Source organism: Rana temporaria, chromosome 8, assembly GCF_905171775.1.
Source record: "Rana temporaria chromosome 8, aRanTem1.1, whole genome shotgun sequence".
NCBI lineage: Eukaryota > Metazoa > Chordata > Amphibia > Anura > Ranidae > Rana > Rana temporaria.
In genome coordinates this window covers 186,498,025-186,511,583 of record NC_053496.1, presented here as the reverse complement: position 1 = coordinate 186,511,583, position 13,559 = coordinate 186,498,025, and the positions used below count along the sequence as shown (strand labels likewise).

The 13,559-nt window shown below is 45.9% G+C and overlaps 2 protein-coding genes across 2 annotated transcripts; both read right to left on the bottom strand.

The window, feature by feature from the left end:
• Window positions 1-4,358: 4,358 nt before the first annotated feature.
• LOC120909712 (gastrula zinc finger protein XlCGF17.1-like) lies at window positions 4,359-5,539 on the bottom strand (the record flags this gene model as incomplete). The annotated part of the gene is made up of 1 exon (XM_040321441.1): window positions 4,359-5,539. A coding segment is annotated over one exon (1,113 nt), but the record flags the coding sequence as incomplete, so codon positions are not given.
• Window positions 5,540-12,112: 6,573 nt separating this feature from the next.
• Window positions 12,113-13,252, bottom strand: LOC120910636 (gastrula zinc finger protein XlCGF67.1-like). Its single transcript, XM_040322390.1, has 3 exons — window positions 13,212-13,252; window positions 12,278-12,919; window positions 12,113-12,170 (listed from the first exon to the last, which is right to left on the bottom strand). Exons 1-3 carry the CDS (start codon window positions 13,250-13,252, stop codon window positions 12,113-12,115), a joined length of 741 nt encoding a protein of 246 aa, XP_040178324.1.
• Window positions 13,253-13,559: the final 307 nt, after the last annotated feature.

Genomic DNA, 13,559 nt, shown 5'->3' with positions numbered 1-13,559 from the left:
GGGTGTCTCCAAGGGTCTTTCCCTTTTTCCTGCTGTTCAACATCCAGGGAGTTTAGGAGGTACCCAAGGGAAGTAAAGGTCCAAAAACCCGGGGTACCTAAGAGTTCCCCCAGGGCAACGGAGCGTATAGGATCCCCCCCATCGAAGAAAAGAAAACAGAGCCAACTAGACAAATAATTTAGGAAATACGAATGGCCAAGCTCCCAGCAGAACGTGCAGATAGAATTTTGGGTACAAAATGTATAGGCCTGCTTTACCTATTATAGGCTTTTCACATCCAGTATAGATAATCTCCCCCAATCAAGTAGTATAGAAGAGTGCTGCAGCGGTCAGTCATTCATAGTGACACATCTTATCCACCTCATTATACCAGTTCACATAGCTTATACAGCTAATTATCTCTGGGTTCCCATTCGCTTCTTCTATTCTCATATGGTCAATTGTATTAAAATGTTCTATGACATACCATGCAATGCAGTTCTAATTTAACTTCTCACAGCAAAAAAAAAATCTCCATTGATCTGCATTAAATTGCTATTTTTAAATGCTGATTTTATCTTCCCATAATTGATTGTTAGCATCGAATGTACCTCTGGGTCTGGATCAGCTGAGAGGAGGAGTGCGGATGATATCCATCTAGGCTCAGCGTGCACGCTGTCTTGACACACTCACCTCAGTGTGGGCTAAGGTCCCAGCTGGGGCCACTGCAGTCAGCGGGTTATGTCCTCCCACTACTTACCCCGCATCCTGTGTCCGTTTTCCGGTGCTGCGGCGCGGCACGATACTTCACCGCCCGCAGCCCTCAACACTGCCAGGGACGAGCGGGTCCGGTGATTCACTGGAGAGCCGATGGACAGCGCGTGCGGCGGCGTGTAGCGGCAGCGTGAGGAAGCTACTATCTCCCTCTCTCATTCGGCCCGGCCCGTCCTTCCTCCTATCGGTCCCATCGCTCTTCGCTCCCCCACCCGTGGATGCCTCGCGTCATCACGTCCTCACGTGGACGCGCATCCCGCCGCAATGCTGGCGTCAAACTTTTACCCTTTAAAATCTCCATAGGCGACGTTTAAAAAACTCTACAGGTTGCATGTTTTCAGTTACAGAGGAGGTCTAGGGCTAGAATTATTGCTCTCGCTCTACCAATCGCGGCGATATCTCACATGTGTGGTTTGAACACCGTTTTACATATGTGGTCGCTGCTCACGTATGTGTTCCCTTCTGCGCGCAAGCTCGTTGGGACGGGGCGCGTTTTCTGGCTCCTAACTTTTTTAGCTGGCTCCTAGATTCCAAGCAAATTTGTCAACCCCTGTTTATAAGTATTCTCCCTGTAAAGGGTACATAAGGAGCTTTTGGCCGCCTGCTTCCAGACTGCCCTCCACGCCTCCTCCGGAATCACCTCCCCAACTCCCTCTCCTAGCGGAGCATGTAGGCATGTTTACCCCGATCTTGTATAGAATACTCGTTAAGGATGCGGTATATGTCCGATATTAAGCCTTTGCGCGTTGTTCCCTGGAGCATAATACGCTCTAACGGGGAGGGTTTAGAGAATTGGAAGCGAGGGGCTATCATTTGGGCGTAGTGGTGAATCTGTAGATAACTATAAAATACCGGTCGGGGGAGGTCATGCTTGGCTTGAAGCTCGGTAAAGGAAAGCAGAGTGCGAGACCTAGGATCCACCAGATGTCCGAAGTGAAAAAGATTCCACGAGGCCCAAGACCACGACATCGAGTTGGTGAGGCTCGTTGGGACCCTGGGATTGTAGAGGAAGGAGGTCATCAGTGAAGTGTCAGTTTGCAGTTTGCAGTCATGGGCCAGCTTCCGCCATAGGCGTCGGAGCTGTAACATGGAACCCAGCAAACGCCCGGGTTCAACCTCCATACCTGCATTCCAGAGAAGATTGTTAGGGTGCACTGGTGAAAATGTTTGAATATTAATGCACTGGTCATATGGGATTCCATAATAGCTGCAGTGGAGATAGTGCCCAGTGGTTTGTGGCCATGGACTCGTGAAGGTACAGTTTTACCAGATGGGAATTTCCTCTATGTCGAGTGAGAGATTTGTCTAGGTCTGATGGTGGCAGTTTAGTAAATGGTGTGAATATTTATCCACTAGTCAAACAGTATTTCATTAAATGAAAGGTCTAGCTTTGAGCCACATCCACCATCTGTGGCTATGGCCTTGTATGTAAGACACCGGGCTGGCCATTAAAAAGTTTGCAAGTTCAAAGCCTCCTAGTGGCCATCTTTGATTTTTTTTTAAATTGCAAATTTCTTATTAATTGCTATGGATTATTGCACTTTGTGGGCAGCAGTTGAGATAGTACTCTGCACATGTGGTTCATGGCAATGGACTCTCAAAAGTAAAGTCTTACCAAATTGGAATTTCCTCTAGGCCAAGTGGCAGACTAGTCTAGGGTCTGATGGTAGCAATTTAGTCAAATATTAAGCCCCTAGTCATGTTTTATCTCATGATACTACCGTATTTATCGGCGTGTACCGCACACTTTTTTGCCCTGAAAATCAGGGCAAAATCATGGGTGCGCGATATACGCCGATACCCGCTTTCCCCCACCGAGTTTGAATACTGCGCCGACATATACCGAGCGCAGTACACTCGTGTATAGTCGGGCAGTCTCGGCTCCTCTCGCGCTGACATCCTGGACGTACAGGACGTCAGCGCGAGAGTAGCCGAGCCTGCACGAGTGTACTGCGCTCTGTATATGTCGGCGCAGTATTCAAACTCGGCGCGGGAAACGAGCGGGGAGGACGTGAGGACGCCGGACCCGACGAAGAGGACACCCGAAGACGCAGACGGACCCGACGAGGCCGCCGATGGACGCCGCGCAAGACACCAAAACTTCAAGTACAAAAAAAAAAATTTCCACAGGAATTCGGGCAACTTTAGGGGTGTACGCTATACGCGGGAGCACGCTAAACCCCAATAAATACGGTAACTACTTGCCGACCAGCCGCCGTCATTTACGGCGGCAGGTTGGCTCCCCTGCGCGAGAGCCCGTAGCTATACGTCAGCTCTCGCGCAGGCCACTAGGCGCCCCCCGCCCGCCCCCCAAATCTCCCGTGCCCGGTGGGCATGATCGCCGCCGGGCACACGCGATCGCTTGTTACAGAGCGGGGACCGGGAGCTGTGTGTGTAAACACACAGCTCCCGGTCCTGTCAGGGAGAGAAATGCTGATCTTCTGTTCATTTAAAGTAAAGTAACAGAAGATTAGTCATTTCCCCTAGTGAGGCCACCCCCCCCCACAGTTAGAACACAACCAGGGAACATACTTAACCCCTTCCCCACCCCCTAGTGTTAACCCCTTCCCTGCCAGTGGCATTTTTATAGTAATCCAATGCATTTTTATAGCACTGATCACTATAAAAATTCCAATGGTCCCAAAAATGTGTCAAAAGTGTCTGAAGTGTCCGCCATAATGTCGCAGTACCGAAAAAAAATCGCTGATCGCCGCCAAAAAAAAAATATTAATAAAAATGTCATAAAAATACCCCCTATTTTGTAAACACTAACTTTTGCGCAAACCGATCAAAATAAACGCATATTGCGATTTTTTTTTACGAAAAATAGGTAGAAGAATACGTATCGGCCTAAACTGAGGAAAAAAAAAGTTTTTTTTATATATTTTTGGGGGATATTTATTATAGCAAAAAGTAAAAAATATTCATTTTTTTCAAAATTGTCGCTCTATTTTTGTTTATAGCGCAAAAACTAAAAGCCGCAGAGGTGATCAAATACCACCAAAAGAAAGCTCTATTTGTGGGGAAAAAAGGACGCCAATTTTGTTTGGGAGCCACGCCGCACGACGGCGCAATTGTCAGTTAAAGCGACGCAGTGCCGAATCGTGCTCTGGTCTTTGACCAGCAATATGGTTCGGGGGTTAAGTGGTTAAAGGTCTAATTTTCCCTCACTGCTTCAGAGGGTGTAAACTTATAGGCTCTATGGCCCACATTTGGTGGGAATGGCCCAGGATTAGGCCTTTCTGGAAAGGGATGTTCAACCTGATCCAAACAGTGACGGATCTCCAGGTCCCAAGTACCCCAGCCGTTGCCCTCTGTAACGGAACGTCCCACACGCCGCTTGAGTGCTTCCGTCATATACTGCTTCCTATCAGTCTGGATATAGATATCAGATATTCCCGCTGCTCTCAAGCACACAACGAGACGAGACTTGTTTGTCTGCTGAACATGGAGTGTTCAATACAACCAAGAATACAACCTTATATACAGTTAAAAAGAGGAGGTAACCAGAACATAAAATAACATGAGCTAATTAACTAATCATTTACCCATTTAATCACATGTCCAGCAACATTCATATACAAGACATTTCCCGCACTCACTAATACACCTCGAGGGTTGTGTGGGACCCCTGATGTACAGGATGACAGGACTTCAGTGAGGAACATTTCCCTCACTCAGACCAGGAAAGTTCGTTCTCCTCCGTGTCCAATCTCAGATGGCTATAAACGGTGGACTTCTGTGGGTCACACTTCCTCCAATCAGATGAGGAAAAAGGATCTACCACTGTGTGCAATCTCTGATGTTTGTTAAGACCGGACTTAGTTTGAAAATATTTATCGCATTTAGGACAGGAATACGGTTTCTCCCCCGTGTGCGATCTCTGATGGCTGTGAAGTTTGCACTTCTCTGAAAAACATTTGCCGCACTCAGAACAGGAATACGGCTTTTCCCCCGAGTGCCATCTCAGGTGGATGTGAAGATGTGAATTCTCCGTAAAACATTTGCCGCAGTCTGGACAGGAATATGGTTTCACCCCCGTGTGATATCTCATGTGATTTGAAAGAGAGCCCTTCCGTGAAAAACATTTCCCGCACTCAGGACAGGAATAAGGCTTTTCACCGGTATGAATCCTTTGATGAAAAATAAAATGGGATTTTATTGAAAAATGTTTCCCACACTCAGCACAGGAATATGGCTTCTCCCCCGTATGCACCCTCTGATGTAAGGTAAAATTGGACTTCTGTGAAAAACCTTTCCCGCACTCCGGACAAGAATATGGCTTCTCACCCGTGTGAGTTCTTTTATGAAGATTAAGTGTGGATTTCAAACTGAAACATCTCCCACACTCAGGACACAAATATGGCTTCTCACCTGTGTGAGACCTTTTATGAAGATCAAGACTGGATTTAGTGTGGAAACACTTCCCGCACTCTGGACAGGAATATGGTTTCTCTCCTGTGTGAGATTTTCTATGCACACTAAGACTGCAATTAAAACGGAAACACTTTCCGCACTCACGGCAGGAATATCGTTTCTCCCCTGTGTGCGATCTCTGATGTATGGAAAGATTGGACTTATGCGAGAAACATTTCCTGCACACAGGACAGGAATATGGCTTCTCACCTGTGTGAGATCTTTTATGAATATTAAGATTGTATTTAAAACGAAAACACTTCCCGCACTCGGTACAGGGAAATCTCTTATCTTTTGGAAGGACGGCACCTTCCCGCACAGTCTGAGGTTCCTCAGGATAAGAGGAATACGATGGTCCGGCACCGTCCCGCACAGTCTGAGGTTCCTCAGGATAAGAGGAATACGATGGTCCGCCACCGTCCCGCACAGTCTGAGGTTCCTCAGGATAAGAGGAATACGATGGTCCGGCACCGTCCCGCACAGTCTGAGGTTCCTCAGGATAAGAGGAATACGATGGTCCGGCACCGTCCCGCACAGTCTGAGGTTCCTCAGGATAAGAGGAATATGATGGTCCGGCACCGTCCCGCACAGTCTGAGGTTCCTCAGGATAAAAGGAATACGATGGTCCGGCACCGTCCCGCACAGTCTGAAGTTCCTCAGGATAAGAGGAATACGATGGTCCGGCACTGTCCCACACAGTCTGAGGTTCCTCAGGATAAGAGGAATACGATGGTCCGGCACCGTCCCGCACAGTCTGAGGTTCCTCAGGATAAGAGGAATACGATGGTCCAGCACCGTCCCGCACAGTCTGAGGTTCCTCAGGATAAGAGGAATACGATGGCCCGGCACCATCCCGCACAGTCTGAAGTTCCTTAGGATAAGAGGAATACGATGGTCCGGCACCGTCCCGCACAGTCTGAGGTTCCTCAGGATAAGAGGAATACGATGGTCCATCTACACTGTGTGGTGCCGGATGGACATTTGAGGTAGTCAGGTTTTCTCCTGGACTATACTGTGTGATGTCCTCATCTTCTACTTTACAGTCTGGAGACAAAGTGAGACAATCCTCTGAGGTTTTCCTCATCTCCCGTCCATCTACTAAAATAGAAATACAAAGATTATTACTAGACATGAGCTGATTGGTTCCCCTAAACCAGGACTCCGCCCACATCTGGCAGCTTTGTCTCTGAGGATCTTACAATTCCCCCCTCAAGCATCTACGTAATGTCCTTTTGTCTCTTTCGGTCAGTTGACCATGTGGATTTCACTTATTAGCTTATCAAATGACGTGGTTCCCGGAAAATGTATGTGCCGTCATTACCTTCGATAGTGTACCTTGTGACACGGTAAATAAAATGTCAACTTCATTCACAGAGGACCCAGCTAAGCCGCCACCAACATTTGGCCCTCCGTGAAGCTCAGTAAGCTCTGACATGACTCCGTATTACTAGCAGCGAATGAGGAAAGTGAGGCTTCCCTTCTGTTAGTTCGGTGTCTCATCACACAGCAAAAGCAACAGAACTTTACAGTAGTACCTTGGATCACGTGCATTATTAGTTCCAGAAGCAAGCTTGTAATCCAAAGCACTCGTAAATCAAAGCGAGTTTCCCCATAGGAAATAATGGGAACTCAGATAATCAGTTCCAGTGTCACTGCTAGTGTATGCAGTTCCGCATGTGGCCAGAGGTGGGGGGGCGCCGGAGACACTCGTAAACGCTCGGAAAAGCTTGGAGACACTCGGGAACTGATGCCGCGCACACACGACCGTTTTTCGTGATGTGAAATTTTTTTTTTTTTTAAATGTCATTAAAATCGTGTGTGGGCTCCAGAGCATTTTTCGCGACGTTAAAAATTTAGAACATGCTCTAAATTTTCGCATTGTTTTTAACGTCGTAAAAAATGGTCGTGTGTGGGCTTTAACGACGTGAAAATAACGCTCATGCTTAGAAGCAAGTTATGAGACGGGAGCGCTCGTTCTAGTAAAACTAGCGCTCGTAATGGAGATCGCACATTCATCACGCTGTAACTGACAGAAAAGCACGAACCGTCTTTTACTAACACGAAATCAGCAAAAGCAGCCCCAAGGGTGGCGCCATCCGAATGGAACTTCCCCTTTATAGTGCCGTCGTACGTGTTGTACGTCACTGCGCTTTGCTAGAGCATTTTTTTTTCCACAATCGTGTGTAGGCAAGGCCAGCTTAACAATAATCGGGTTGAAAAAAACGTAGTTTTTTCTAGACCATTAAAAACTGTCATGTGTACGCGGCATGAGTGTTTTAGAGCGTCTCCGAGCTTCACTGGCGCCCCCGCACCTCTGGCCACATGCGGTACTCCCCCCCCCCCCCCCCAGAGGCTTGAATCCTGCTCGGCTTGCGAGATAACGCTCGCAACTCCATTCAGAATTTAAAAAAAAAAAGCTTGTATGGTGAAACGCTCGTAAACTGCGTTAATCGCAATTCAAGGTTTTACTTTATATCACTTCCACTTTCACCATGAACACGTTGTCACTTTCACACCTACAAATCATGTCATGTTTCCATATTTTCGTCCAACCCCTGTATTTACTCGGCGTAACATTGTCTTTTATAGTTTATGAAAACATTTGATATGTATGGGGTTTTCTTGCTTTAAAATTCCAAAAAGTGTGTTTCTTACAAAAAAAATGGCGTTTGAAAAACTGCTGCGCAAATACCGTACGACATAGAAAAAATTGCAACACCCACCAGTTTATAGTTTTAGGGCCTTCGCTGCCTCCCATCTCCTGAGACTGACTTGGGTCTGAGACTATACAGACATATCCCTCCACCCGGCACAGCCAGCAAATAACAGAACAAGTAACCCGGGAGAATTGTTCTGTCAGAGATCTCACTAGACCCGGGTATGGGGCAGAAGACCCAAGGTACATACCCCAGGTGTCTAGGTCAAGCAAACCCTATGGTGAAAATCAACATTTTGCTGCCAGCTGAACACCAGAATCTCCATAAATCCAGTCTAGAGACATAAATTGTGTCTGCAGCACAGAGAAGGAAGATTATCCGAGAGAAATACAGGAATACAGGACAGGGAACACAGCTCAGGAAAGTGACCAGGGGATTACAGGCTGATATCACCCAGTCCCCGCCCTACTCTGGACCAATCAGTGAGCAGTATGGGTGGAGGAATGGATTTAGTGTTAATGACCCACCTGTGCTGATCTCTGTAGGAGTGTCCTCCTCTATAAATGTCCCCGTTATTCCATCCTCCTCCATAGACTGCTGATCATCCCTCACATACGTCTCTTCTTCTTCTTCTGATTTCACCTCAAATTCTATATCGATTGGATCTCCACTCTAAACCAAGAGAATGAGAGAGAATATCATCTGTAAGATATAATCTTTATTATTGTCACATAAGAAATCCAAACATCGTCTCCACCAGTCTGTGTTTTATAATCTCTTTCCCACCAACCTTGTAACAGTGAAGGATGGTGTGACCTTCCTGTGTGGAATCCCGGGAATACAGAGGACGGGGACATCTCTCTGGTGGGTTCCTGGTATTAGGTGGCTCCATCATATCCTTGTGTCCTTCTGAAAACTCCTCCATCACTCCATACTCCTCTTTATACTCTTCTTTAATATCAATATTATCATCCTCGAGGTTTCCACTCTGAATACATAATAAAACATTCATTGTAATAATCATGCTGTGTATAAATCATAACCACCAATAATTGTTCCTCATCTACCTGATGATGGTGGGGGATGGTGTGACCTTCCTGTGTGGAATCCCGGGAATACAGAGGACGGGGACATCTCTCTGGTGGGTTCCCATTACTGGATCCATCTGTAGGAAACACACACACTGACTGAATACATTGTTTCTATGTGTTTATCAGATGATGGGGGATCTAGGTGGAGCCTCCGTACTGCTCTCTCCTTTACAATAAAGTCTCCTCTTACCCGGTGATGTGAGGGGCGGCTGATTGTCCATCATGACGTCCTTGTAGAGATCCTTGTGTCCTTCTAAATACTCCCACTCCTCCATGGAGAAATAGACAGTGACATCCTGACACCTTATAGGAACCTGACACACACAATGATACAGTCACCATCCAGACACACCCCTTGTGTTGAACCTTCACAGACATCAGGAATAGTTATTATCCCTCTTCTACATAAAGCTTATAAAATACAAACTTGTGCATTATAAATCCACCTCTACCCCCACATCCCATATTATCGTACAATTGTTTAGTATAGACTGATGAGGCGAGAAGGTGATTGGTGGGAAAGGTGACACATCTTCAAAATTAAGAGAATATTCGAACACTGTATGTGGGGGATGTTCTGCCCCTGAAGGGGTTAATCTAGGTCTCCACACTATATATGTGTGTATCATCATTTCCTGGAGATAAAAGACGTCACAGTGACTATGGAGGAAGAGGACGGACATGACGGGGTTACTGGGTGTAAATAGAAAATAAGATCTTATTACCTCCTCTGCTGCCACTTCCAATAATGTTTCCTCTCTGCCGACTCACCTCTCACCCGGAACTTCCTTTTTATACCTAACATCACTTCCTGTCTTCCATAGAGACTTCCTGTCTCTATGATAGAAGTGAGATCACCACCTTGTGGATATCAGGGGAACTGCAGCCCCCAAGAAACATCTCGTAGTGTGAACACGGCCTTGTGCTGTGTGTGTGTGTACTGTATATCCTTATAGATGGGTCATCTCCACTCCCACCAAGGGGGATAGAAATATATTACTGCCTAGTCCAGCACTTCTCAGCCAGGGTAACTTCACAGGTTTCTAGGGGTTCCTTGAGCAATAAACAATTTCTGTCTCAGTAACAACTGTAAGGGGGGCAGTCTTCCCACTCATAATAATGTAAGAATGACCTTCTCCCACTGATCATAAATGTAAGGGACCACTACACTGACCACTGATATAAAGGGATCCTTCTCCCATTAGTCACCAATAAAAGGGGGCACTACACTGATCATTGATATAAGAGGTCCACTAGGGATGAGCCCCTGGTTTAGTTGGTAGAAAGTAGAGATGAGCCAAACTTTGGCTGTCCTGGGCCCCTTTTCGTCAGGAGCCGAGCATCAGATATAGAAGCAATATTTCACAAATTTTTTGGGGGGTTTTAACTAATCTTCGGGGCCAAATTCGTTTTTTATTTCATTTTTTTAACAGACCTGTGATGCCGCATACACACGATCGGAAAATTCCGACAAGAAAAGTCCGATGTGAGCTTTTGGTCTGAAATTCCGACCGTGTGTATGCTCCATCGGACTTTTGCTGTCAGAATTTCCGCCAACAAAAGATTGAGAGCGGGTTCTCTATTTTTCCGACGGAAATTCCATACAAGCAAAAAAACATGCATGCTCAAAATCAAGCAGAAGAGCCGAACTGCCTATTGAACTTCATTGATCTCGGCTCATCGTACATCTAGTACGTCACCGCGTTCTTGGCGACGGGAATTTCCGACAAGATTTGTGTGACTGTGTGTATGCAACACAAGTTTGAGCCAACATTCCGTCAGAAAAAAATCCATGGTTTTCTTGTCTGAATTTTCAAACGTGTGTATGCGGCATTAGTGTTTGTGAAATCTTCCACCACAAAATGTACTCAGCCAATGAGAGGTAATGACTCCATTTTTATTTTTCTCCGGCTATCAAAGGCCAACACGGTACAACACTTCATCCATGTCTTTGGTGATCTCTGATCCCCTTATGAAGTGTTTCTTACATGATGAAGATCAGCCATGGAGTATATCTGAGGTGTATATCAGGGTGTGCTTCTTCCCCACATGTCCAGCAACATTCATATACAAGACATTTCCCACACTCACTAATACACCTTGAGGGTTGTGTGGGACCCTTGATGTACAGGAAGACAGGACTTCAGTGAAGAACACTTCCCATTTAGGACAGGAAAGTGGCTTCTCCCCCATGTGAGACCTGTGATATCTGTATAGCACTACCGCCATAAGGGCAGCTGAAATTTTAGGCTCCCCTTACATACACAGTCAGGCAACAGGAATTTTCCAGCATTCACTCAGAAGTCAAAAACAAGTCATGGGTGCTTTGTTTTTGGTTTATTAGGGAACGTGGATAGGGATGGGAAAGGTATAGGATGCCAGAAACCGTAACTTGAATGCAACTTGAGGACTTGAAACTGTCTCACTAGGATGTCCTCCCGTAGGATAACCGGATCAGTGGGTGAGAAAGGATTTCAAACAATGAATGCAGGTGCTTGATCTCCATAGAAAATGCCAGGGCACCTGGCTGGACCCTATGCTGCGTACACACGATCATTTTTCGATCAAGTTTTTTAGGCTCTAGAAAAAACAACGTTTTTTTCAACTTCATCATTAAAACGGCCTTGCCTACACACGATCGTGAAAAAAAAATGCTTAAGCAAAGCGCGGTGACGTACAACACGTACGACGGCATTATAAAAGGGAAGTTCCATTCAGATGGCGCCACCCTTTGGGCTGCTTTAGCTGATTTTGTGTTAGTAAAAGACGATTCGCGCTTTTCAGTCTGTTACAGCGTGATGAATGTGATATCTCCATTACAAACGCTAGTTTTACCAGAGCGAGCGCTCCCGTCTCATAACTTGCTTCTGAGCATGCGCGGGTTTTTCACGTCGTTAAAGCCCACACACGATCATTTTTTACAACCCGAAAAACGACATAGTTTAAAACGTTGTGAAAAAACAGAGCATGTTCAAAAAAAAATGTGTAATTTTTCAGAACCCGAACACCCGATCGTTTTAAATTACATTTTTAAAAAACTTCGTTTTTTTAGAACCCGAAAAATGATCGTGTGTACGCGGCATTAGGTTTGTAAAGATTGGACATATCTTAAAAAAAAATCCCACACTAAGGACAGGCGCATGGCTTCTCCCCCATATGCAATCTTTGATGTATGAGAGCTGTGATGTCCAAAATTCATATAGACATTTCCCGCACACAAGTCACTAATAAACCTCGAGGGTTGTGTGAAATCCTTGATGTACAGGAAGACAGGACTTCAGTGAGGAACATTTCCCTCACTCAGGACAGGAAACTTGCTTCTCCCCCGTGTGAGCTCTCTGATGTCTGTAAAGATGGGACCTCTGTGTAAAAGATTTCCTGCACTCAGGACAAGAAAATGGCCTCTCACCTGTGTGAGATCTCTGATGTATGACAAGTTCTGATTTTCGTACAAAGCATTTACTGCACTGAGGACAGGAATACGGCTTCTCCCCCGTGTGCATTCTCTGATGTCTGTAAAGATGGGAGTTCTGTAAAAAACTTTTCCCACACTCAAGACAGAAATACGGCTTTACCCCCGTGTGAGATCTCTGATGTTTATTAAGAACGGACTTCAGTGAAAAACGTTTTCCGCACTCAGGACAGGAATAGGGTTTCTCCCCCGTGTGAGATCTCTGATGTGTGTAAAGATTGGATTTCTCTGAGAAACGATTTCCACACTCAGGACAGGAATACGGCCTCTCCCCTGTGTGAGACCTTCGATGTTTTAAAAGTTCAGATTTTTTTACAAAACATTTTCCGCACTCAGAACAGGAAACCACATTCTCACCTGTGTGAGATCTTTTATGCACATTAAGATGAGATTTAAAATGAAAACACTTCTCACACTCAGTACAAGGAAACCTCTTATCTTTTGGAAGGACAGCACCTTCCCGCACAGTCTGAGGTTCCTCAGGATAAGAGGAATACGATGGTCCGGCACCGTCCCGCACAGTCTGAGGTTCCTCAGGATAAGAGGAATACGATGGTCCGGCACCGTCCCGCACAGTCTGGGGTTCCTCAGGATAAGAGAAATACGATGGTCCGGCACCGTCCCGCACAGTCTGAGGTTCCTCAGGATAAGAGGAACACGATGGTCCATCTACACTGTGTGGTGCCGGATGGACATTTGAGGTAGTCTGGTTTTCTCCTGGACTATACTGTGTGATGTCCTCATCTTCTACTTTACAGTCTGGAGACAAAGTGAGATAATGTTTAGTGGGGAGAGAGCAGAAGTCAAGACTATGAAATGTACAAGATATTGCATAAGATAAAACACTTAGGACTGTATAACATTTGTACAGTATATTTCCTGTCTGAGATCTTGCTACACTCAGGGCACCGGACAGGTTGAGAAAATAGTGAAACTGGAAGCCAACATTCTGCTGCCAGCTGAACCCCAGAATCTCCATAAATCCAGTCTAGAGACATAAATTGTGTCTGCAGCACAGAGAAGGAAGATTATCCGAGAGAAATACAGGAATACAGGACAGGGAACACAGCTCAGGAAAGTGACCAGGGGATTACAGGCTGATATCACCCAGTCCCCGCCCTACTCTGGACCAATCAGTGAGCAGTATGGGTGGAGGAATGGATTTAGTGT

Bases quoted from the DNA above. Each gene is read 5' to 3' on its own strand.
- LOC120910636 (XM_040322390.1), bottom strand. From the start codon at position 13,252: ATGTTATACAGTCCTAAGTGTTTTATCTTATGCAATATCTT. The intron at 12,920-13,211 runs GTACATTTCATA...TTATCCTGAGGA, and splicing joins TTTATCTTATGCAATATCTT to ACCTCAGACTGTGCGGGACG. The intron at 12,171-12,277 runs GTCCCATCTTTA...CTGTACATCAAG, and splicing joins AGGAAATCTTTTACACAGAG to GATTTCACACAACCCTCGAG.